This window comes from Idiotropiscis lumnitzeri, chromosome 10 (genome assembly GCF_059441095.1).
Source record: "Idiotropiscis lumnitzeri isolate Australia: NSW breed Sydney's pygmy pipehorse chromosome 10, RoL_Ilum_1.0, whole genome shotgun sequence".
NCBI classification, from domain to species: domain Eukaryota; kingdom Metazoa; phylum Chordata; class Actinopteri; order Syngnathiformes; family Syngnathidae; genus Idiotropiscis; species Idiotropiscis lumnitzeri.
The window spans coordinates 5,730,672-5,758,104 of record NC_142400.1 but is presented as its reverse complement, the minus strand read 5'-3'; the positions used below and the strand labels follow the sequence as shown (position 1 = coordinate 5,758,104).

The following is a 27,433-nucleotide window of genomic DNA, read 5'->3' as shown; positions in this document are numbered from 1 at the left end:
TGAATAAAAGAAAATATTACAGTACAAACAAATTACAGAAGTGTTTAAAAAAACATTTATTGACTCAACAAAACCTCTAAATCATGGATATCAATCAATAATATATATATTTTTTAAATAAGTGATTTCGCAACATTACCAGCACATGTACAAAAACGACTGAAAAGAGCGAGGGAGGGAAAAACCTTCAAATGATTGACCCATTTAAATCAGTACACTAGCAGGCCTTGTTGACTTTAGACAAAGAACTAATCCTTCACTACAGTGGTAGAGATTGTAATAAACGCCATAATCCCGATTTACCTTGTAATCCAGGTCATCATGATGCTAGTTAAACTACAGTATTAAAAAAAAAAAAAGATTAAGTAACAGATACCAGCGATCATCTGTATGGCATTCCTTCACTCTCATGTAACATGAATAAATTATGTCCACTTCAAACGTCCCCGACGCACGCCCGAAAAACAAGGTTTTGTACTTCTGTTGGCTCAAAATGGTAAAATTGACAAACACATTTAAAAAAAAAAAATAAAAAAATCACAAAATTCACATTTTTAACTGACACACGTGCGCACACACATTCCTGTACAGTGGCACATATGCTTACACGAACATGGCAGGAGACACAAAGCTGTCCCCGCGGCTGACGTCACTACCCTGATGGTACTCGGGGGGCTCGTTCCTGTTGCGCTCATAGAACGGCGGCGCCTCCCCGTTGCCGGGGTCGTCCCACCCGGAGGGCGCGGCGGCATAGAAGTGCACCCTCGCGCCCTCCCCACCGTTGCCGTTGTCCTCGTCGTTAGAAACATCCAAGTCCTGCATTGGAAGGAAAAGCTGTCACTGCTTATCGAACGATGGACATTTGATTAAAAAATAGAATGTCATGAATAAGAAGCTGGCAGGACGGTGAACTAGTGTTTAGGAAGGCTGCCGTGCAGTCAAAGGTCCTGGGTTTAAATCTCGACTGAGTGGCGTCTGTTTAATTTTTTTTTACTTTCACAATGCATATAAAGTTCATTAAAGACTTTCAAGACCACCCCACAATAAATGAAACCCACCACTGAAATATCCTACATGCATTTAAACGTTGCTTAGCCATTTTTTAGAGCATTTATAGCACTTTAAAGTCTATGTGCAGGGACGCATTATAAAATGTTCCTACGACCACTGCTTTCTGTAGGCGTGAAAAGCAGGATTAAAGAGGAAGTGACATGAAATAATCTTTAGCAAAAACTACGGTGAACTTTGTGTTTTCGTTCCTCATCTTTCTCTTTCCTTTAAATGTTAAATTAAATAGTGTGCCGCCATCTAGTGGTAGACAATGGAATTGTGTTCGACAACTCAAAGGCAAATGGCGGCTCGCGTGCGCTTGAAAAAAAAGTTCTCCCCATGAAGTTTGAGTTGGAGTGGGCCGCGAGGTTTCTTACTGTGACCGGCTCGGCATCCTGGGTTCCGTAGTGCTGGTTATACAAGAGGCGCTCTTCGGCAGTCGGGGCGTTATTGGTGGTTACCTGCCACACACACACACACACACACACACAGTCATTTTCAAAACTAATGACTACACAATGTTACTTCATCTAATTTTTATTTAATTTAATTAAAATGTCATGTATTACTCATTAGAATCCCTTCAGGGGAAATCCAATAAAACCTAACCGGCTTAAGAGCAGTTTTGTTGTTCTTCTTGGGCGGCGGGGGCTTGTACTTGGGGGGGCCGCTGCAAAACAAGACATGTTTTTTTTTTGTTTGTTTACTAAGCGCTTCAGAAAAAGTGGACGTGAGGCACGACACCAAACACTCACTCTCCGTTGAGCTTGCCGGCGCGATGTTTGCGGTACATGGCGATGGCCGTGCCGATGATGGCCACGATGAGGATGACGCCGATGATGGCGCCGATGATGCTGCCTGTGGTGGCGCCTTTCTCTGGAAGCCGGGTGCCTGGGGAATGAAAGAAGAATGTTAATTAAGCTGCAGCGCTATCTTAGTTTATGAATTTCCATCCCCACTGGAATTAATGCAAATGTCATTAATCAATTCCAGCCAACACCAGTGTTGATTTTAAGAATGAAAAAAAATAGCAATCTATATTATTGTACATTAGAAAAACACACAGTAGTAATAATGAAATATTATGTGAAGAATTAAACAGTTTCCGAGTATGATGTAATGCTGCAACTCAATTAATTGTGCTGCTCATTCTGGTGTGCCCGCTTTGGCCACCAGGAGGCAGTACAGTCACCGTACAGTCATACGGCCAAACGAAGAATAGCACTTGTTCTGCATAATGTCTCAGTGGCTTCGTTTTTGGTTTTGAATCCAATACAGAACAATTGTTACAGTTCAGTTATATTACACTTTTAAGTAAAAACGTCATTTAATCTTAAAAACAAAAACACACATTTGTTTTGTTAGGTGTGTCAGTGATTTTTTTTTAAATTAAACAGCATGAAGCCTCTTGGTTTCATTTATTTATTTATTTTTAGATTAATTGTTTCTAATTGCCAAAGTGCTGCTGATTGTTAATTTGAATTGAATACACTCCGCTCATATCATCCCTGTGCTCATTGTTGTTACGAACACAAGACATTTACACTTATGAAATATTAAATGTCATTACTAGCCTAGTTAGAAAGAAGCGCTTCCTAAGGGTGCCCTTATTGAAATGTCGATGGCTAGCACTCAGCATGCGTTCGGTTCCACGGAAAGTACTACACACGTACAAGTGTTCTCACCCACACATGCAAAGAACAGGGCCTCATAGAGAGTGATGTCATTAAGCAACATTCTTCCCAGGGGGATTATGCAAATGAGGAAGCGATTAAAGGGCAGAGAAGACGTGACGATGACTTGATGAGTGCAAAATGTGTTCCTGCTAATTGGGCAGGACACGATTTTGTGTTTCAGTGCTTGCCTAATTACACTTCTCTTCTAACAATAGACGTCTTCTACACAAAGTGTTTTCCTCGTGTTGCACAATCTGAAGTACCTTCATGTGCTTTGTTCCTAAGATGCAATATTTGAGGACCTCAACGATTAAATGAGCAGAAAACATTTTTTTGCATGATCTCATTTACTGTCATGCAAATCACATTTACGCGTCTTGGTGGGGAAAAACATCACGTGGTGTGCTTATACAGTATCTTTAGAAGCACAATATCGTGTCACAAATTGTGAGATTTAAAAGCTGAATCCATTGTGTTAGATGCATAAAAACATAATGCAGTGTATAACAAGTATGTGACATATTTTATAATCTAATAACAATAAGTATACTATGTTGTTAATATATTTGTTGCAAAAAAATAACAGATGTTAACAGGAAAAAACAAGACAGAAGAAATGTGGAAAAAAATAAAATGCAATAGATCAATACTTTAAATATTTACAATTATTTAGTAACGTTGACAAAGACATTAGAAAAATAAAAGATTCTTAACTTCCTGTTTTTGTGTGATAAATTTAATCTAATTTAGTAATAAAAACTATAAAACGTACTATTGTGAAAATGGCAATTCAAATGTAATTCATTTTATTTCGTTTAAAATCTGATTTCTGACAATTAAAGTACCACATCGGATTACCTTTACTGCCATACATATACTTCATGTAAATACTGACGATAAAATATTAAATGGTGAGAAAAAAATGGACTTTCTGTCTAATGTGTCATTATCTGCTTTACATGAATATATTTGTTTTTTGAACCTCAAAAGTTCTGTTCATTTGCATGGGGCCTTCACTTCAAATGACGTCATCGTGTGTAGTGTCAACCTCTGTCCACATGATGGTGCTGTGCCGCCTCAAATACAACCCAATTGATCCCGGTGAAGGATTTGTTTTTGGATTTCAGTGTGATTGCTCCTCATTGCAACAATTGTCTCCCCCCCCCCACGCGCCCTCCTCCCCCATCAACAAACCACCGTCCTCCATTTTGGCTCCTGAGATGCTCTCCACCCATTTGAACCCACTTTGTGTCCAACCCTTTATCTCAACCGGCATCATGATATGGCCCGCAGTGTCATTGTGGCTCAGCGGGAAGGAGGCTGACACGGGCTCCCCGCCTCTTTGATGAACTCTGCCAGGGAATCCTGAAGGCAAGGGAGCAAGCCCAAGGAGAGCGAGGCCAATTTACAGCATGTCAACGTGAACCGAGCGCGCCCTCCGCTTGGCTCACGTAATGAAATAACCACACAGAGCGCTGCCTTTGTGCGTGTGTGTGTCAGTCAGGCTCGTGTGTGTATACACACTTTGTGCAAGCACCTCCACTGGAAGGTATCTGCAATTCCCCTCAGAAATACTGTATGGAATTATGTATGTGGCAATGCCGGGAGATGCGGCTGCCTGAGCTGAAATTCAGGGCTCATGAATATAACATTTTCCCCCATCACAGCACAATGTCCATTGATTGAACTAAAGCAGCAAAAACGATTCTTAATTTTATCTTATGTCATTTCTGTATGTTTTATAAAGTGAAATATTATGGAGCTACTGTATTAAAAATACAAAATGATTTTTTTTTTTTTGGACGACTGGAACAGATGAATGGCGTTTTCATTCCTTTCAACGGGGAAAGATGATTTGCAATACCACCGGCCGCCACTGTATAAATCGGAAGCTGCTGTTGTATTGCATCTTGGCCGCTGGCCCCGACATATTTTCACAAAGACGCAGCTCAGACGAGAGAACATTGACACTCTTGTGCTCATGCAACAAACCACACCCGCCGCACACGCATTCGTGTATGCATATTTAATAGCTAGTGCATCTCGGCGAAGGGGGAGAATGCGGCAACACTCTGACAGAATCAAGTAGTGTTGTTTGTGGACAAAGTTCACATTCCAAGCGTACAAGTGAAAAGGTCAGTGTTGCTCCTTTGGGCGGATCAATGTGAGGAGCAGCCTGTTAGTTACACATGTATACCTTCCTATCCGTCCTCTACGCTCTGACCCTACACTCAACCTTACACGCGCGCTCTGCCATGGGGCCCAAAGGAGGTAGTGGGGTTGGTGAGGAAGATGGAGTAGTTGAAGGAAGAGGAGATGAGGATGGATGCTTGGCTGCAAGTGTCAGAAATGATAGCAGATCCACTTGAGCAAGTTGAAAATCCTGCCGGGTTGTTTGACACATGGATGTCAAGGAATACTTGAACTTTTATTACCTCCAGCATTACAGGAGGTCATGTTCGTTTATTTCCTCTCTCAGGGTTTCTCGATCCGATAAATGGTTGCATAGAATTTCTTTAATGCGGATATAACTCAACGGATTTTTGTGAAGTATGAAATGATTACCGTCAGCTTAATTTGACAAGCATGTTTGTCATGGTTGGACTCAAGTCAAGTGCAGTATCGGTAGTGAACATCACATACTGCCAGATTTTTTTTACTGAGTAATCAACCATTCAACCAACAAACCATCCGTCCAGAGGAGAACAAATACACAAACCAACAAACCAAACCACCGAATGATCAACCAGCTGACCAACCAACCATTAAAATTGACCGACTGATGAATCAACCACCAGACTACGGTGACTGAATAACCCAACAGCAAGCAACATCGTGCGTCTCGCAGACTCATTTGATCAATAGCGTGGAACTAGCTTGCGCAGTAAGCGTATCAAAGCTGTATTTAAAGTAAAAGAAAACAAAATCTTCACTTTTGTTCAGGGTTCAAAAATCAGTGTCAGTACGAGAGCCCTATCATTTTAACTTAGGGCATCGCCACCACAAATAGCAACAATTACAGAAGCTAGGAGCAACAACTTGTTCAGGTGTTAATTTATACAAGCGTGTTAAAAGTTCAACAGAAATGATCACACAATCAAACGTGATAATTAAAACAACAACGCATGCTGAGAGACGCCGAGAGCACGGCACAATGGAAGGATCTATTTTCTCTTAATTGTAACATTCCTCGTTCCTCAATGCTTCTAAAATGACCTGAAAGTTTATTCTCACCGCGGAAAATAAGTCGCTCCTCAATTGTCTTCAATGCGCATCAGAGAGCAAGGACCGAGCAGTGAAGACAATCCGCCGGCTTGCTAAAACATCAACAAGGGGCTCAGATGTTGTGTATTTTCGATAGCACAAACGAGCTACAAACCAATCAACAAAAATACCAACTGACACACCAACCAATCGTTTATTGAACTAACCAAAAGATTGAAAGTCACACCGACTGAACAACCGAGCGATCAACCAACCAAAACCAATCAACCACTTCACCAACAAATCGACCGACAAATCTGAATAACCTGACCAAGACTAAGCCACAAACCAACCATCCAGTGGGCCCTTCGACCAAACTAACCAACCGACTGACAAATGACAAACTTCCTTTCCAAAGAATTTTCCAGATCACCATGACCTGGTTGACTAAAAATCTTCACAGACTAAAGCATCCAATGACTCAAACATTGAAGGCCGTTGTAAAATGAGATCCAAATTACTAACAGATGAGTCTGCCTATGAGTTGCCCCGTTAGTCCTGTTCTACTTTGTACTTTATTTTCACTCTTTTTCTAAACTATGACAGTGGACAGATTGGTTGGATGACCTCAAAGTTAGAGTGAGGCTGGAACACTCAGCCTGAGAGGGACTCATTGACAGATGAGTCAAGGAGAGCCGTCGGGGGGTCTGGAGAGTGGAGTGGAGTTCTGGAGAATGGCATTGTGTGTGTGTGTGTGTGGGGGGGGGGTGTGTGTGTGGGTGTGTGTGTGTGTGTGTGTGTGTGTGTGTTGATGCAGAGGCAAGCCAGATGAAGGCTGTGATTAAGAGGCTGGCGCCAGATAAGCACAGAGGGATTTCAATTCATTTTAAAAGGGGAGAGTTGCTAACAAATAAATAGCAATATCTCATATCTCAATGTTGTTAAAGGTGGAAAAGAAAATGTGTTGGAAACAGGAAGTTGACGCGCATGATTTGACCTTCGCGGGCCACATAAAATGAGGCTGGGGGCCAGATCCGGCCCCTGGGCCTTGAGTTTGACACCTGTGATCGAGGCCAACCACATATAGGAACAGATTCCAATCGAATGTTCTTTCACTTTGAATACAGAAGGTATGTAATTAACCGCTATATTCATATTTTGTGAATATTTTTGCTTTTTTTATGTGCCATGGCTTTAGAAAGGTTGGGAAACAGCGGTATACAAAAAAAAAAAAACAGGGAGGCAGACGAGTTGTGATTGGTTGGTCGGGTACACGTCACAAGCAAGACTTATAGAATGTCCGATATTTTGGTTTGACGAGATCGTCAAAACATTAAAGTCCTTCCCGATCTAATATCGTCACATCGCCCGCCACTGAGGAGCGGCAAAAAAACAAAAACATCTCCCATTCCCGCGTGATCACGTGATCACGTGACGCCCGGCTAGTCCGTACAGGACAAGCTTCGGTTAACCTCGACAGCCCAGACCCCCCCCCACCCCCACACCACCGTGCAGTTATAATTTGGGATTTGTCTTGTTGGCTGGCGTAATACAACAGCCCAAATCTGCGCCATCTCCTCGTGCATCTCTTATCTGCGGTGCCTAACAAGTGGAGATAAGCCTGTTTTTATTACCCTGCCTGACCTCCCCCGCACATACAAAAAGTTAGCGTTCTGAAATTGCCATTCCTTTCACACTCATTGCAGATCCATCGTAGAAAACTTTCAGTCAGATAATGTGGCTGCTTTCGCTTTAAGAGATTAGGTGGTTGATGGGGGGGGCGGGGGGGGGGGGACAATCCCACTGTAGCTAAAATCAATTCCTAATGGGTTGGCTTGACTTTTTTTTTTTTTTTAAAAAGGGACAGTCGGTCCAAAAAAATATCCCCGAAAGCCTCGGGTGACCTCTGGGACGGGGATTGTCCGGTTTCGCGTAAATCCCTTTCCCGGGTTTCTCTCGGCACAGCATGCTCGTCAGGAAGACGAGTAGCGTCTGTTTAATTATATACACCCGCGGCGTTTGATCATCACCAACACCATTAATGTGCAAGACGGGCAAACATTTGCTTGATTTCGTATTCTCTTTCAAAATCTTCTCTTTTTGCTTCAAAAATTTACATCCAAGCAAACTTTTCTCAGAGACATGACAGAGTTTTATTTATATATATATATATATATATATATAATTTTTTTTTTTTGCTGTTTTTTTATTTTTTGCTTTTTTTTGTCTTAAAAAGTCCTTCAAATATCCTCACATATAATGAAAAGTGTCATGGTTCCAAAACTGCTGTACATAAAATTGCTTGGATTTTTTTCCTACACTTTAAACCAGTCAATCTTTATGGGCATGTGCGTTTGTTCTCTGCTAGGAAAATGCTGGTGGATGGTGGGGAATGGGCAGTATGGACCGTCTATTCTCCAAAAACAACTTACGCCGACAAATTTGATTTTTTCCACCACGCTCGCCAATCAGATGCTGCCTTTGCAAACAGCATGAATTGAAATTCAATATTTCCTCTTGACTGTCCGTTCCTTTTTTGCCATTTTGATTGTAAATCCGCGCCACGTCCAGTCTCTCGTCATAAGTAGGAGAGCACTAACTTCCCATTGGTCAATGACGATGAACCAATGGAAGGACGGCGATGAACCAATCGAAATATGGGGTTATTTTGTTGTTGGCCTCAATTCCTTTGATGTTTAAAAGTGGATCTTTTATACATTTGACATATTGTCATTCATTTGTTTCGAGTGTCCTTGGTTCTACGTAACCTTCCCAAACAGCACTCCCTCAGTATTTAAGATGTCTTCAAGGTTGGCATATTGATGATAAGGTAAACGTGCGATAAAAAAAAAAAAAAGGACTTTCAATGGAACTTTTTTTGTCTGTAGGAACAAATGCAGGAACTGTTTTTATGTAGTTTTGCCATTTTAGCCCATTTTAAAGGACACTTTTCCATTCTCACTTTCTTTTCAAACGAATCTCCTCTGGCAAATTCCTCCTCGATTCATTCAACGGCGCTACAAAGGCTCGAAAACCGAAAGCGGACACAAAATGTCCCTGGGATCTTCTTTCCCACAGTGAGCGAGAGGCGCGCACGCGACCAGCGCAGCGCCTGGAGATGAGATGAGATTAGGACAGAATAAATTGATGGCCTCTGAAGGAGATTAAGTCAAAGAACAGCGCGTGTAATCTCATTGCTCACTAAGAGAAATCCTAGCCTTTGGATTTGGGAGGTTAACTGGGCACAACCCTTTGCAAATCTATTGATGCCGAGACCGCACCGCAAAGAGTGCGGAATAATGAGCCGAGCAGCAGAGAGTGTGCGGAGCATAAAGAAAAACAGCATACATAAAGCAAGCCGAGGATCTCCAGCGCACATGCGCGTAAATTATTCACAATCAATGCATGTGCTGCACTGCAGATACTCGCACTCACCTCACGTTTTTGACATTCTGACTTTAGACTAAAGTAGAGGAACAACGGCCAAGTCGTTTTGCTTTGAGTGCGAGTCTACTTGCTCATTTGATTTCAGCAGCCCTTGTTAAAGGCGCCGCTCGAAAGGTAAAGATAAACAATTTGAAGTGGAAAGAAATAAAACTATATAAGATGGATGTCTATTAAAAAATAGACACTATTAGCATAAAACTGTTTTGATTTACATCAGCAAACTAGTGATGGGTAAATGAAGCTTCAAATCTGCTTCATGAACCAGTTGTAGTATTTTTGGTCTCCAGTAGATGGCACTCTGTTCAACATTGGGCTGAAAGCACTCTGCCATGCCATTTTTTAAATCCTTTATTTAAACCAACAGTGCCATCTACAGGACTCAAAAATACAACAACTGGTTCATGAAACAAATTTGAAGCTTCATTTTCCCATCACTAAAGCAAACATTGAGCTGCTAGTTCTAGTTACGCGCCTTGGCCACCTGGGGGCAGTCTAATACAGACACGTGGTTATATATGGAGGGGGTCACAGTTCCGCAGTTTACAAACCTGACCCGAATTTGAAACCCTAATTTGAAATGCCAACCAACGTTTAAAACGCTATCCCAAGTTTAAAGCCCTAATTTGAAACCCTAACCCTAATTTAAACCCCTAATATGAAACTTGCCCCATTGACGCCGGTCTCTGCACGCCGCAACAACCAGATGTCGCTGGCTCAACTGAAGTCGAGTAAGGTACACTGCGGTCTTAGCAGCAATCAAATCCTTTTTATTTGATGTTTTTTGTATTGCCAAAACGCAACGCAAAAGAAAAACACCAATAATTCCAAATCGCATTGGAGTTTTCCATTTACTCAGCCGACGACACCAAGCCCGGTCTGGGCAAGTCGTTTTTTTTTTTTTTTTTAAAAAGCCGCGTGGTGGTAAATGGGAGACACTTTATGTGTGGTGTGTTGTTTGTCTGTGTGTGTGTGTTGCTGGGGAAGACAGTGTGTTGCCTGCCACAGTGCATCAGCACACTTGGTTGCCTTGGGAGAAGGCAGGACCTCTCTCTTTCTCTTTCTCTCTCTCTCTCTCTGACAAGGTCGCAGAGTGCCTCTGTCTGTCGTCTGCCTGTCGATATTTACAGTCCACTTTAAGCGGCCGTAAACAAACGCAAAGAAGAAGAGAATAAGCAGAAGAGAAGGGGAAAAAAAACGAGTGGGAGAGTAGGAGCATGAGTCAAATGTAGCTACTCCAGGAAACAAAGGATGTGCCGTCGCACAAGGTTAGCACACATGACGGGTGCGGCTCAAAGTAGCGCAGAAGAAATCTTCTCAGATCAGCGAAGCTCGTTTTTCACAGATGGGGAACAATTTGTGTCTTTTAATTTTGTTGTGTTACCTGTGTGTGTGTGTGTGTTCCGACAGCGTTTGTGTGGGAATATTTATTATTTGAAGGAATATCACTCGATGCTACGTTCTCATTAGCATGTCAATGGGATTTTACATTGACGTTAGCATTAGCGATGTTCATACTTCATTATAAAATGTGTTAAATTATTTTTGTTGTGTGTTTAGTTTGCTAGTGAACAACAACTAAGGTATCATTAAACAGTTTAAAGCACTCTCGGGCACGGGAGAATCACATACGCGATACGCTTGTTATGCAAGCGATATGATGCATTCAGGTTACTTTCACAAAGGCATCGTGCCGCTCTGCCCAACAGTCATTTTTATCAGTTATAATGTTTTAAAGTCCAAGAGAAGTAGAGCCACAGTCACAGGCGCTTTTTTTTCTGGCTTTTATCAAACACCTTGAGAACAGTAAAACACGATGAGTAAGCTCAGGCTGATGCTGCTGTCGGCCCCAGTTCACGCCCTGAAACTCACGCGCCACCTCACCGGCCCCTGCTTCTTAAAGACACTACAATACGTGCAATATTTTCTGTGCCCACATTTCTTTTGCGTTCAAATACATTTATAATGTGTGTTTTAACAAGTTTAATTTGATGTAATGCGTTTAAATCTGTTCAAAGCACATGGCTAGGCTAATACCATCTCAGGAGTGCATACATTTCAGTATACGCCGATACCAAGCACCGATACTTGATCATGTCGAAATTGGGATTAAAGTGGGTAGTATTTTAAATGAAAATTGTTCAGAAACATAAAACTTTTAACATTGCATGACTTTCGTAACAAATAGTCATTGGCATATTAACATCAAACTGCCACACATATCACTTACATGTAGCCTGTAACACAAGTTATATGGTCGGTAAAATAGGGGAACTAAAACGGCTCGGCTAAAATGGCAAAAAAATAAAACATTGCATCTTTACGTATTAATAAATTTAATGACAGCAGTTAACTTTGCGAAACAATATGAAAAGCAAGACTATGTACGAAATAAGATTTGACTGACAACAACAAGACATAACTTCTCAGTACAGCCCGAAGGATAAAAGATGACAGGCGAGTGTTAAGGAAGAAGATTGATTTATTCTTCGAGACGCAGACTCGGGAGGAGTTTAGTACACAACAACAAGAAACAAAACGAAATCTATAATGTCAATGGCCCAAGGTTAGAACATTATCCAAACTCTACCGTGTTTATGTATTTTTGGATCCCTGCCCCCAAAAAACAAACACAAAAAAACATTATCAGGCATTGCTGCTTTCAAATGTTGAGTCATAGATTGCATCCATTTTAAGACCATTTATATGTCACTATATAAACCATTTTCCCGTCACCATATCTCTTCTTGTTTTTTTCTGTACGAGAACAAACAGCATTAGGCTAAGATAAAGGCTTCAAAACACCAATTTGCAGTATGAATTTAAGGTTAGAGAAGAAAATCGAGCATAACAACAAGGAGCATGAAGCTAGGCCTCTTTAGTATTGCTTGTCAGAATCATAACAAGTAACTTGGCCTTATAAAATGAACGTTAAGTAGACATAAATGTTGCGGGTGAGTGTAGCTAACTTGATTACGTTCGCTAGTTAACGCTAGGAAAACCACCTTGGCCTGGTGATAAACATTTTGACAATAGTCCAATACAAAAGCCTAGCCTAGCTTGTTATCAGCACAGTAAAATGGCCTTGTAACATTAGCATGTTAGCTTACATAATATTTTATCTTCATAAACGTCATTTACAACAGCTTACATAAATATTGCAACCAGCAACATGTGGTCAGCCTGTTAGCTCAGCTTTCTAAGCTAGCCGTTTGATTTCACAGATAGCAACTTGGCTTGGTAACATTAGCATTTTAGCAACAGGTCAATCCAAATATTGCAACCAGGAGCACAGAATTGGCCCGTTAAGAGCCACGGAAAAAGAATTCATCTCATTCTTTATTAATTGTTCTTGCGAAAACTGATCATGTTAGCCTTTTAGCTATTAGCTATAAGGCTAACGTTTCTCCTGAAACTTGGCCTTCATGAATGCATTATTATCAGAAGTCGAATTCTAAATGACATCCAATTTCAAGAATGTCATTTAAGTGGTCATTGATGTAAATGTCAGTTCCACTTTCCATTGGACAACGTTAACAACAACAACGGTTAATTTCTCTGAAACAAGTAGTGCGTTCAATCCCCACAGGCCGGATTGTACCCCTTAACGAGACAGCTCTGGCCAGCGGGCCGTACGTTTGACACCACTAGCTTGGGTGGCTAAGATTACAAACTTGTTTTTTTTTTTTTTTTACCCGCTGAGCTTTGAGGCTCCACGTAACCAGTGAGAAGAAGCCCCTGCGTTTACCTGGCCTCCCACCTCTGGCTAAAAGGCACTCTCACCTCATTAGCCGCCACTCATCCGAGTTCAACGCCACTGTCCTCCCTCACATCTCCCGCCTCCCTGCTACTGCGCTGTGTCGTCGGAACGACAGTCTATTCCTCGGCATAAGCATGTCATGGCCAATTGGCGGACATGTCATCTTGCAGTTTTCTTGCCTCCGCACAGTTACCCCTCCAAGTGGTGGTCAACGTTAATAACATCTGTGTTGCGTGCCGAGTAATGAGTGATCGGCCACTTTTTCCGACCGTGAAGTCCCACACTTAAGTTGACACGGATGTCTCTGTACGGTATTTTGTGCCTGAGCATGGTTGCCTGTGTCATCCAGGGGCGGAGCTATGCCCCCCCATTGGGCACCACAAAATTTCAATAAACATGATTCTGTAGTGCAGATAAATAGTCTCCACACGATGACATTCCACTGAGGAACTTGGATGCTGTGTCACCATACGTTTCGAAAAGGGGTGGGTCAACTTTTTGATTGGCGGGCCACAATGGGTTCTAAAATTTGACAAAGGGACGGACCTGGAGCAGATGGATGGAGTGTTTTGGTCACCTCACCTCATCGGAGAAAATAAATACATTTAATTTTAAATGAAAGCGAACAAAAGCATGACAACAATATATGTCTTTGAAAAACCACAGTATTTGGAAAATAAAACATTAACAAGGTTTATTAATTTAATTTTTTTCAAGTACGGCGGCCCGGATTAAAACGTTTAACGGGCCGCATGTGGCCCCCGGGCCATAGTTTGCCCACACCTGATTTAGCAAGACCATCAATCTAATTAAGTGTCGATCCTATTGAGCTGCATGCGGAATATGAAACAATCCTTCATAACATTGAAATATTTCACTCTTGTATTGAGCATTAATCAAGATTATTACTTTCACACCTTATCGCGCAAATCAACATAGCCGAGAATTATTGTCATATCATCCACAGTCAGGGCTTCATGAAATGAAATGTACACATAAACCAATCTTGTCTATCACACTCATAGCAAATCAAAATTTGAAAAAAAAAAAAAAAGCAACGTTTTGATTTGTGAAGAATTAAGAGCCTGCTGTAGCATTGTGCCTCTCAAATATAATTTGAATGAATGAGCTATCGATCTGCAGTTTGCAAAATGTTATCAGCTCGGCCGTTGGTGACAATTGATCCACTGTAATTCTATTTATTATATTTAGCTCAGCAAAATATTGCTTTTGACTTCGATTTGTTCCTGCTTGTTCTCTGACGGTGTTGGACGATGTTAGGATAGGATGTTCGCATTTTATTTCACGAAAGCCTGACTTTGGATGATATGATGATACAATTACTTTTTTGGCTTCTATATCCGTCAATGGCATTGAATGAGTTAATAACAGGTGGGGGGGGGGGGTAAAAATCACATTGATTTCAAGACCGCACTTGAGTGCAGCTTAGACAAGACAAAGATTTGCGTGTCTTTTCGCTGTCAAGCGTTAAGAAAATTAAAGTCGCAAAATCAAGTGTAAAACCTTTTTTTTTTTTTTTTTTTTTTTTTTTTTTTTTTTTTAAACTCAACAGGCGCTGCATCATTCACGCCTGAGCATGTTCACTTCGTAATTCAACATCGTATCGATTCCGTTACCAGGCTGGAGGGTAACACGAGAGACTTTTCACTATTTAACAACTCAAGGAATTTCCAACATTCCTGAACACAATCGCGGCGATTACACGATTGAACACGCGGTTGAGCAAGTCAAAGAACCTTGACGAATTCAAGAGTGCCAAGGCCTTAAATTTGGAAAATCAATCACAACAATTTGTCCCTGAGCACGTTTCCATTAAAAATTACAGCAACATTCTTGACATAGTGGAAATTTGCACTGCATCATCCACCCCTGCACACACACACACACACACACCTCAACTCCCTCCCAAGTCTGAGATACGAAATTTCTCAGTTTTGTGGAATGCGTCAAGAGTTAGTCATTGTGTCGGAGGAAGCGAGTGGAGAGGAGATGAGGACGTGAGAGAGATGCGTGGGAGGTAAAGCAACGTTAGAAGACGGCATAAAAAGTGCATGGGCGGCACAAGGAAAGTCTCTTGACAGCATCAACTAATGAGCTCATTCAGTGATGGAATGTAATGATGCACAAATACTTGGATACTGTTGTGAAGTTGACTTTTCAGTTATGTCGACTTGAGTATTTATTTTTACTGCCTACACTTGAGAAGCGATATCTGTACTTCCTACACCTTCAAAGTTAATGAGAGGGAAACAGTTTCTGTTTTCAAAAGTACGGTAGAATTGTGTATAATTGACAGCGCGGTACTGGCAGCCCACAGGCTGCCCACACTTGGAGTGGCCTTCTAATAACGGGGATTTTTTTAATTTTATTTTTTTTATTTTTAATTTTTTTACGGCCGTTGAGCAGTTTTGAGTTGTAATAATAGGGTTCACCACTAGATGGCAGCAGGTAATGCTCAAGACTGGGGTTGGAGCACTACAAATCTACTAAAAATCATGTGACATTACAATAAATTGTCACTCTTCCAGTTCAACAGCGGTACTACAAGTCATCATTCTAGCATTTTTGCTCGGCTCCGGCAGAAGAAGGTCGTCACTCATCACGCAGAATGGCGAACAGTTTAGCCAGTTAACAGCCAGCCAACAATACATTCTCATTCGCTGACTTCCACATCCCTCAACCGGCCCCCGCCTTTTAAAAGCAAACACACATTCAGCCTCACAGATACTGCAGCGTAAAACGTTATAGTGACCCCAAGTGGACAAAAAAATTAATAAATTAAAATTCGGTTGAAAATGATATAAATAGAAAAATTAAGTATTTGGTCACAACATTGTGGATGTCGTCTATCGTGGGGTGTGGTCTGAGACCCTCAGTGCAGAAAACACATTTAAGTACTACATAGCAAAGTGTGTGTACTTTGTTCACCGCTGATCTCAACGCAGCCTCCAGTTTGTTTTTCTATAATTCCGCGTGTTTATCCGTTTCTACCTGTGACCATGCTGAGAGCCCAAGCGGTGCACAGTGAAACGGGGGCGCTCTTGCCGCGCTTAACGTTTTCCTTCATTGCCATTCAGCGGTGCGTGGGCGGAAGCATTCACAACAGAACACACGGGAGATGCTCACTCTTGACTCTACTGGCATGGCGATGCTTTCGCTTACGCTCGAGTGTCACTGACTGGCTGCCTGCTAGAGCCTGGTGGGAGTTATAGTATGTGCCGTCAAATCTGATTCAGCACTTTTTAGTCGTAGCAGGTATGAAGCGATTGGTGAGCGGTCATGGATAACAAGGCCGAATCACACGCACTGACCTGGAGTACATTAACAAAAAACAAAAAAAAAGGAACTATTTGGAACTATAAAACTATTTGCTAGACTGCTTCTGGTATGTGTCTGCTAGATTTATTTATTTATTTAATTTTTGTCCAATTGCGTTCACTGCCACCATAAAGTGCTTCGAACTCAAGTCAATGCTCACAAAAAAAAAAAAAAAAAAGTTCGAGTCACTTTTGTTATTAGATAAACACTGATTCCGATGATGCACATGGCCCATTTGGGTGACGTTATGGTGTGTTTTAGAGTAATATTTTTCTCATTGTGATGTGATAGTGTCGGCGTGAGGAGGTGAATTAAATCGGATAAATCCCCATTTAAAACCCACGTACCAATTGCACCGCCCACTAATGGTACCAAACGAGTTCATTTTTATTACTACAATTTTTAAACTAGTCAAAGACTTTAAATTTAAGACTTTTCTTTAGATTTTTTTTTGGGAGCGTGTTTGAGTGCAGCATCAACGGCGTTCCAAAGTCAAACAACTATCTTCAAGCATTCAGGTGTCAAGTGTCTACTTTACCATGCTGAAAATGTAGAAGCTATCGAACATAAGACAGAATTTTGTTGTTGCGTTTGTATTTGTCATGTCTTGAAGAGACATTAATATTTCACAAGTTTGTCTTAGTCAAACATTTTGAACAAGTTCATATTTCCTCATAAACACGTTTATTATTCTCGATTTCTGAGTGCAAGCTGAAAAAACTACTGATAAAAGTGTAAGAGTAAGACCTCTTCCTTATGTGGATCGTTTTCGAATTCGTTGATGTTGGGGCATCTGTTGCAATAGTGGATCTTTGACGTATTTCACCTCCGAAGAAAAAGAGAGAAAATATCGTCGTATTTGCATAAGAGAAGCTCATGGCGTGGTAAACGCACTCCAAAACACTTGAGCCTTGGAAGACTTTCGTCTTTGTGAGTGTTTCTAATTTCACAAACATTTATTTTAAGTCAAGTATGTACTTTATTTTGAACGCAGGTGTATGGGAATGTGTTATTTCATCAAGCTAACTGCTCATGTAAAGACCTGCACTGTATTAATCTACACTTTATTATTTCTTCTTTGTTGCAGTTACTATATTTTCAATTGTTGTCTGTGAGGTCAAGAGAACTTAATAGCAAGAAAAGTACGCCTTGTCTACGGCGTTTTCTTCATTAGTTCGCAGGCTGCCTAGCCGCACATCGGCTCGTGTCGCGAGGACAGCGCAGTATTTGTTGCTTTAAGTGCACCGTCTCATGGTGAGAGCCGAGTATCTTGTATTGGATGTCATTAGATGGAGTAGCGGGGAAGAGCGCGTTGGAGTTCATTAGACTTGATTAAATAACTGCGGCGGGAATCCAACTCTTAAAGCTGACATTAATATCTGCCATTTAGGGCCGTTGGAGGTTCAACATACACGAGTCCTGCCTCGGGCTACGCCATCAAAATCTTTTTATGCCACATGCAGGCCGCAAATGTCCATCTAATCGGGTTGACCGCGCGCTCTCACAGACAACATCAATGGATTCCCGCACCACCCAGTTGGCTTTGATGCCCAAGTGTGCGATCACAGGCTTTCGTGGGACTTTTTTTTTATATTCTCCCCAAGCTGGGCCTCGCACGGCAGAGGAAGCAGTTCAAAGCTGAGGGTGACTATGCTCATCATCCGAATACAGTATGTGTCGGATACAATCTGCAGTCCATGAAAAGGGTTTTGAATTTCTTTCTCAGGTCTTCTTGCATGATATCGTCAGGAGTTCACAACTAGAGGTGACTACGGTTATCATCCATAAATGTGTTGGACTCATTCAATGCAAAACATTTTAAGGAAAGACGACTCCTAGAATTCTGAAGTCTACAAAATCATTTTGTCGGGACATTTAAAGAACAACACATCCAAACTCATCAGGAGAAGCTTCAGCATGCGACATGACGTAAAACTTCATCGGCGGTATTAAGTAAGGTGTTACATCTTGCCTCTATTTTGGTCTTGAACCATTTAACGATACATATTCCAGCATTGCAGCAATCTGGTCTACCGAAAATAAAAGCCTGATCAACTTTTTATGTTTTTGTTGAGACAAAAAAAATATACATAATTTGATGGATGGATTTAGTAATAGCTTTGAAGTGGTGGTTAAAATTCAGGTCTGGGTTTATAATTACACCAAGATTTCCTGCTTGATTTGTCGCTTTCAATTACAAAGTCAGACGAGCCAAAAACAAAAGAGAAAGATCACTTCTGTCTTTTCTGGATTAATCTGGAGAAGATTCTGGTCCGTTATGCAATGAAAGTAAGCAATTTTAGTCATGTGATAACCGATGTTCTTCGTTAGGAGCGTTGTCCCGAAAAGAAACTGAACTCTTATCTCAAGGCACCACTCTTCTTAGTTTACATAAAAAAAATAAAATAAATCATCATCATGCCCTCATTCCACCTTTCGCTCTTCTTCCTAATGAACAAATGTTTTTTTGTGAGCCTTTCATTGCGCCTGTATAGGAGCCTGTCCCTCTATCTCTCTCTCGTGTGTGTGCATGCGTCAGCTCTGCGGCGCCGTGCCTAACCCTCCATGACATATCTGTGCCTTTTCCAGGCGAATCCGGGCCGGTGCCAAAATGCCAAGAAATCAATGCAACAGACTTGTTTTCTCCTCCTTTCTGTTGCTCTCCAAATCCGGCCTTCTCCTTGTTGTCGATCCCCTCGCTCTTATTTTTCGTCTCCCGCCCCTGGCCCGTGTTTCGCTCCCAGCCTTATTAAAAATGGAAGCGAGTGCGCGCTGCATATCTAAGAAGGCTCGGCGGGTGGATTTAAGCGGCCGCCGGTGTTTAGCGTCTCCTCGGGGGAGCTGCAATGAGCCCTTAAGCTGACTCCTCTGAGTGGAGCCTGACTGACTGCTCAGCGCGCGCTAAACCTCTAATAATGACTTGTGTACACACACACACACACGTATGTGTTTACCGTGTGTGTTTATCGGTCATGCTAGACCAGCATCAAATATCAACACTGTAGTCGTACGTGTGAAGCGGCAGCTCAGCTCACATCATGCACTTTGCTTTTTATTTGGCTTTTTGCAACAAAATAAGGTCCACTAATACACTAGATGACGTCACCAGATTTCAACCTTTTGGTCACTATCGTGTTTAAGTCATTAACGAGCAGCCAAGTAAAAAAAAATAATAAATAAAGATTTTTGACGTCTTTAGCCGTCAATGGCAGTAAATGAGTCAATTCAGCCAACTTCAGTCGAGACGACAGCTCAGCTCACGTTAAAGGACACTTACTGGTAGTGTGTTTTGCTTGTTCTTCGGCTCTGTTGCCACACTAAATCAAAAATGAATGAGCAGTGACACATCGCCAGACTTCAGTCGTAGCTCGCCGGTGATTCATTTTAGCCGGCATTTTATATGACAGCAGCTCAGCTCACATCAAAGGATTATTTACAGGCTTTCTATTTTGCTTTTAATTTGTCTTTTTGCAACAGCGATGACGTCACCCGAATTGTCCATTTAGACAGCATCACGTCATACGACAGCAGCTCAGCTAACACCAAAGGGCACATTCGGGCGGTATCGTTTGCTTATTTTAATATGTAAAATGAAAATGAAAAAAAATAAATAAATAAATAAAATAAATACAAAAAGAAACCCCCGCCAACAGAGATGACGTTTCCGGACTACAACTACTTTATTTTACGGTGTTTTCCCTTTTCTTTAACTCTTTTTTTTTTTTGCCACACTTAAGGACCACCAAATTTCAACTACAGCATTAACTGATTAAATAACTTTTAATTGTGGGGATATTTATCTTCATGGTGACATTCTGGCGAGTTCACACACAGGAACAACTTGTGCGAGTGTGTGTGTGTGTGCGTGTCACACAGAAGCCTTTAAGCTCGAGTATCAAGTGTTTGTGTCATGCTGCCTTTCATTCTCGCTTGCAATTGGGCTCCAATCTTGTCCTAAAGTGTTCTTCAGTGAAAATACTATTGATTGCCCTCAATGCCTTTTCCAAGACTATACATGAGCAACACACACACACACACACACACGCACACACAGCGTTCACGCCCCCAGGCAGGCATGCAGTTTGCTACTGGAGAAGATTTGGCAATATAGTACATTGCATGAAGACGCCATTGCACGATGCGGAACAATGAGATCAGTGGCCTCAGTGCATGAAAACCGGCTTGATAGGATGCGATGTATTCATTATTGATGCCGCCGGGGTTCTTGGTCCTAACGGTGTGTGACGCGGTTTGATGTGCGCGTACAAGCGGCGTGATAAGCGCTGACGCGCGAGGGTTCCAGCGTCAACGTGCATCTTTTGCGTTGGGTGACTCCTTCGTGCTCGTATGCCGTTTGTGTATTTTTTTATTATTATTTTTTTTAAAGGAGATAAAAAGCTTCCGGAGCGCTGTGGTCCAACAAAATAGGTTTTGTTCAGACGTGTTGTGCAGGATTTTCCTGTTTTTGCTACAACTGTAAGGTGCTTGAAAACTAACCTTAAAAATGCATCACCATTTGTAGATCGTTATTAATTAATTGCGCCTCCGTCTGGTGGGCGCGACTTGGCGGGGAGCCGTATTACCTAATACCGACGCATACGAAGAAGAGTTCGACCACTACTGGGAGTGACTGAATTTTCGCAAAGGATAAAGAATATATGCCTGTTGAGTATTGTTAAATTTTTTTTTCCATCAACTGATGTTGATGCACAGTTTGCATTCAACTTGATGTTGCTAAATGAAAGTTTCATGTTAGTATTTAAATTCAGACCACCAAATGTCCTCAAACTCTCGCCCATTTAAAGCATGCAGAAAAATGTCAAACCTTTAGCTTGCTTTCTGCTAATGTGCCCAATTTTCTGATTGCTCAGATACCTCAAATACCTTCAGCTCCTCAGTACGGCACTAATATTAGTCATTATTCGCAAAGGATCAAGAATATAAGTTTGTAAGTTCTGTTTACGTGTCCGTTTTTTAAAAGGTAACAACACTGCCAGATAATTGCTAACCGTTAGCCCGCATCCTCATTGTGGGTTAGCATGAAGCTAGCAGTTTTATGTTTAGTTTGACAGAAGCCTTCAAATGAGAGTGGCAATAGAGAGCTTTTTTTGGAAGAATATTTCCAAATGCCACTTGTTGTGAAGAAGGGTCACTCATGAGGTATGCTGTTTTGTGAAATATTTCACTCTTGCCAGAAAACGTCAAAGCCAGAGGAAAATACACTGCTACAAAGAATTCTGACATATGGCATCTAGTTTGATCTAGCGTCGCTTCAATGTGGTTCCAATTTAAAATAAACTAAAACGTGTATAAAAGAAAAAAAAATCACAAGTGATGATAGATAAAAAGAAAGCGGGAATGTCCTCCTCATCCAACATCTCTCATTAGCTCAACTGTGTGTTTACGGCGCTTTTGACGTGTCACGTGCACAAGGCAAACGCACACAAAAGCGAGCGCTTTGTCTTCGCGACCCGAAATGTTAATCACCGTGGAAAGCTATTATCTGCACATCCTCCATTTGTCGTCTGCCTCTGCTTCTAAACGCTGACAAAAACCTGCCGGGCTGCTTGCTCAAGAGAAACCATCGAGAGCAGCCATTGTCTTCGCTCCTTGCGCGAGGCGCCCGAGATAAGAGACGGCGGGGGGAAAAAAAAAAGTGGCCCAGTTTGTGAGTCCCCTACAAAGCTTGCTTGCAGCTCTAGTTATCATCACCAATAAATATGAAAAGATACATATGTTAACTCATTCAATCCGTAAGACATACATATACGTTTTCAAAACCGTAGCCCCCACCTCCCAAAGACGTATTTATACGTCATTTCTTTTGGTCTTGCAAAATGAGTCAAAATCCAGGAAAACGCTGGAATAGAGGGATTGCCGCGAGTGAAAATTTCTGGGATTAAATGAGTTAATTATTTCTCACAATAATTATCAGCAATGATTCACCAAGGTGGGAAACGAAAATCAACATGCAACACTAACTCAAGTCAGTTTTATTATTCATCGTTATCGTAAATGACAATAAAAATTTATAACGCGGCATTTTACGCATTGAGCGTGTCAAGAAGCACACTCCTCATACGACATTACATGTCGAAGAAAACCAACCGAACTCGCCATGCTGGAGAACGCAACTTGTTCCATTTGCTTCATTGCTTTTATGTGTTGTGTCGTTTGTTTGCGATAAAAGTCGGAACGGTGCTTTACTGGTTGCCATGTGGGAGACGTCTCCCGCCATCTGCGATACCACACCAGCAACATTTGCATTCCTGATGAAGGATGATTTTTTTTTATATGAGGTCGGGACTTCTCCTGTACCCGCCACCACTAGCAGGAACACCGTCAATGGGCCACAAATCGTTTTTGGGAACCTCCAAGTCAAACAAATGCAATTTTTCCGGGCCAGAAATCGAGGTGTTTATCAGCAAAATGGACAAGAGCAAACGACTATTGTTTGCCCAACAAACAAAACACAAAAAAACTGCTGCGAGTGACAGGAGGAGAGTACTTTGGTGAATGCAGTTTGGTTCGACAGGGACGACAGTAGAATTTAAAAAAAAATGGGGGGGGTTGTGAAAACAAAAAGAATGTTGCTGACACAGCTATAATTGTTTTGGATTTTTGACTTTTGTTTTTTTTTTATTATTCCACATAAAAGTGCAGATTTGTTATTCATTAGCTTGTATTTTTTCAAACAAACAAACTGTAAATTTATGTCTCAACTCTTTGCAGAGAATAAAGAATATATGACTGAGCTCTGTTATATTGAATGAAATGTGTTGCTGCACCGTTTGTGTTCAAATATTGTCTTACAGCGTTATACGTACGGTGTGTGCGGGACTGAGATTCAAACCCAGAACCTCAGACCTGTGAGGCAGGCGCACCAATCACTTTTTCAGCGCACTGCGCATTCCCAGTGGCTCTAAACCTAGCTTAACACGTCACCCTGATCAAGATGCCGGCGGCGTTCAATTCCTCCTTTTATATTTGACATGTTTTGGGACTTTGGATAAGTGTTAAGCATCACGGTGTGCGTCGGTAATGAATGACTGCGGAAGGGAGGGTGGGGGGGGGGTGAGCCATTACGCATGCAACGCTCGGCTCACCTGAATTAGGAAGGGGAAGACGTGGAGGAGAGAAAAAAAAAAAAAGAAAATCCATCAGCCTCATGGAGAGTTCGGATAATGTCACCTTAATGGAAGTGAGCGAGAGAGGCAGAAAATGTGCTGACGGATGGCAATGACATTTTGACATTCACAACATTCAGCCGCTGAGAAACAATTGAGCGCCACGCCATTTCCAAAACTTGACTCGTACAGTTGCGTATACAAGATTAGCAAAAAAAAAAAGAGGGAAAAGTCCTCTCAGTAGATTTTATTTCCACTTACTGAGAACTCGTTTATAGATTTTTTTTAGCATGGACACCGCCAACAATTGTCGTGTTTGCAATCATAGGAGCGTTCCAAAAAAAAAAATCAACAAATTTGCTATGCATTACAATGTTTCAGCGAACCACTTAACATCTGATTTCACCAAATAGTTTGCCTTCAAAATCGTAGCAGTGCGGCGGGAAAAAAAAGTCTATATCTTTCATTTCCGCCGTTTCCAAAAACTGCTTTGCATTTGCTTCGCATGAATTCCGTCAAGTTCAGCGCTCATCTGCATGTATTAACTCTAGAATTGAATTCAAACACATTTTGACAAAGCGCAAGAACAATGGAGAGCGAAAAAAATTGGAGCGAGTCACAGTGCATCAATCCCATTTACAGTAAACAAACCTGACATTTTTCAAACTCATAGACTTCTCAGAAAATACATAAAAAATTTGATGTAGATTATAAAATCAAGAAATCGTCACTTTCCGTTGGCATAAAAAGCAGGATTGAACAAGATTCAGAATGTTCTTCCTGTTTTCAATCTAAATAGTGTGGATCAATATCTTGTGGTCGACTGAAAAAACGCAAATAGAGAGGAAGCAGAACAAAAAATAAAAATAAAAAAACAGTCCCCATTTTCTCCACATCCGTGTTGCATGGATTCGGCCAACTTCGTGCCACATTTATCTGTGTTCAAATTAGCGTCAGTGTTACACAAAGTCCCGATTGTATTTCTTTTCACTTTCTGAGAAACACCATCACGTCTGAGTTGCATTGATTCCGCCAATTCCTCGCCTTCCTCTTCCCTCTCCATTAGACGTCTTCAAAGAATATTTTGACTTTTCGTCCTATTAGGTTGTAAAATATGTAGCTCAAGTTCTTGTGTCAGTTCCTCTTGCGACACCAAAGCCTTTTTAAACCCTGATAAGCCTGAGCTGTACTTTCTGGTTAATTAGGCCACAAGCTATCGGCGGCATTGCTTTCATCTCAAATAGACGGCGATCAAACGTAATAATCTTCCGTCGACATCAAATTGAGCATGGAGTTGTAGTTACTGTTGTTTTTCTATTTTATTCTCCGGGTTCTGGCACTGTTGCAAAACCAAACACATCACATTGCAATTAACTGAACGGCTCGGCGCAAATGAGACAGAAGCGGCGTTTTCAAGTGAGGAGATGAACTCTCCGGGAGGAACATGACACCTTGTCATGCTTCGTATTAGCGTCGAGCTCGCGTAGCTAGCATCAAAATCAAATCAATTTGAAATGTCAAATCTTCAAATGGAAAGGAACGCCACTGCCATTATTGGGTCTGGTTCTTCCAGAGTGCATCATATTACTCGGTACTGTAATATACAGGTGCATGTCGATTAATTAGGATATGCTCGGAAAATATATTTTAGTAGTTTAATAAAAAAAAAAAAAGTGAATCTCATGTTACATCATTTGATTAAAGACAATTTGTTTTTGTCTAATTTCTTGAGTATTTTATTTGATTTGAAAAGGAAAACCGAACAGCATCCAAACAACACGGCAATATTAAAAGTCGTCGAAACGCGGGGAGGGCGGGCGTGATTCGGTGTGGGGGAGACGGGTTGCCTGGAAAGCACGGATAATAGACGTCAAAGGGGAAAAAAAGTAGCCTGGGATGCAGATATGAGGCTTAAACTCTTCATCCAGGCCGGAAGACCACAAGCTGAGCTCCTCCAGTGGAAGGGGGAAGAAAAAAAAAATATGAAAAGAAAAGATACGATTAATATGGATGTGGTGTGTGAGTGGAAGGAGTGCATTAGCCGGGTCTGATATTCCTGAATTTCAAAGCGCGTGTGTGTGTGTGTGGGTGTGTGGGGGGGTGTGTGTGTGTGTGTGTGTGAGAGCGATGCCAGTGACCTTTAAGGTTCACGAGGTGGCGAGCTGAAAGGCAGAAAATGCGAAAAGACGGACGTGTGGCGGGAAGAAATCTGAAGAAGGGGGCTGCCGTCTCATTTCTCCCTCCCCCAGCTGTTGTCCTCTCTCCATCACCTCTCATTGTCACTCAACCACCCCCCCCAATACCGCCACCGCCGCCCCCTCCCTTACGTGCGCTCTGCCGCTTCTTATTTCGCTCGCTTCCCTCACTCTCACTCACTCCATCCACACAAATGACTCAGTAAAACAGGTCAAGTGTTACAAAATTCACCCTGCAGCTCAACCTGCCTAATTCAAGGCCTGGCTCGTTGCACCAAGGCAAAGCAACACACACACACACACCCCCACACACACGTGCACGCACACGCAGTGTAAGGATTTGCATGCATATCGTATATGCATAGCCTCCATAGCGCGTGGGCCATAACTCACCATTAAACATCATCTCTCCAGTCAGCCCCCCCCCCTTCGTGATGTTCCTCAAGGGGGGCGGTTTTAAGCGGAGTCTATTTAAGTGCAAATTCACGTGTATCTTCTTCTAATAGTCACCCACAGCATTTTTTTTTTTTTTTGCAATTGCGGTAATGGAATCATTGCAGATGAAGCACCCCCGTTTTCATCCGAGGACGCCGACATTTTACGACGCACCGGCGCCGACCATCGACTGAAATCGACGTCAAAGTGCCTTCGGGCTCGCATTGCGAGCGCCACGTGACCAGACGCGGAATACAGGTGAGCCGTGACATTTACGTTGCCCGACGGCATTTGTGACGGCAATTTCAGCGGACACCAGAGAGCGGCGTTGGTCATTCGTTTAATCCTTATTCCGCAAACCGTTTGACATCAGAAGACGCATCCGATAGGAGAGGCGCCGGCGGAGTGACTTCAGAGTGCTAACAGCAAACGACCAACCAGCAGGAAAAGCCAAGCTTTCACTTCCCGGTTGGCTGCATGTCCAAATATGGCCGTGCTGGGATTTGAGGGGAGAGAAGACCTGGAGAACTAAGTGCAGTGCGAAAAGGTCTTGACAATTCCGCTAGGCTGACACGTGTTTGCTCCACAATGTCGTGTGTGAGTCCTTTCGCACAACGGCAGTTTGTGTGTTTGCACATAAAATAAGCTCCAAAGGGTTCTCCTCACGATGTGACTTACCTGGAACAAATCCTGTTGTTTTGGTAGATAAAAAAAAAACAAAAAACAAAGACAATTATGTGAATGCACTCTGACCACCAGGGACTGTGTGTGTTTGTGTTTGTGTGTGCGTGTGAGCCTGACAGCGTGAGTCGGAATAAAAAAGAGATTCATATCAGGCAAAGAATAGTTTGTTGCGGCTCCTAAGAATAGATTCTGTGACGGAAATGATTTTGATGCTGAGTGCAAGCCGCTGTGTGTGTGTGTGCGTGTGTGTGTGTTTGTGCATGCGCAGAATTTGTCTCATTTTATGTGTATTTGCCCCGAAGTGCTTTGCAGATCAAATGCACTTGCTGTTTAATTCACCGTCTCAACAGGCAGCGCTTACCGAGCGAGCGCACGTGCTTGCTGGGGCGTGCGCGACGGCGCACGCACGCACATATATAGAAACAAACATAGAGAATCAGAGATGGAATATGGAGATGAAGACTCTTTAAATATTTGATTTGAGGGACGGCTGTGTCGTCAGCTGGGGAGTGTCAAGTG

At 42.0% G+C, this 27,433-nt stretch overlaps 1 protein-coding gene across 1 annotated transcript in view; it reads right to left on the bottom strand.

Annotated features, from left to right (window-relative positions):
* Positions 1 to 41: 41 nt before the first annotated feature.
* LOC148328810 (nectin-2) overlaps positions 42 to 27,433 on the bottom strand; it is a 112,757-nt gene continuing 85,365 nt past the window's right edge. Inside the window, exons 7-10 of the mRNA XM_088306249.1 lie at positions 1,806 to 1,941; positions 1,660 to 1,720; positions 1,428 to 1,511; positions 42 to 816 (exon numbers count right to left, since the gene is read on the bottom strand). Coding sequence (XP_088162375.1) covers positions 604 to 816; positions 1,428 to 1,511; positions 1,660 to 1,720; positions 1,806 to 1,941 — 494 coding nt within the window. The 3' untranslated portion in view covers positions 42 to 603. The remainder of the gene's footprint in view (positions 817 to 1,427; positions 1,512 to 1,659; positions 1,721 to 1,805; positions 1,942 to 27,433) is intronic.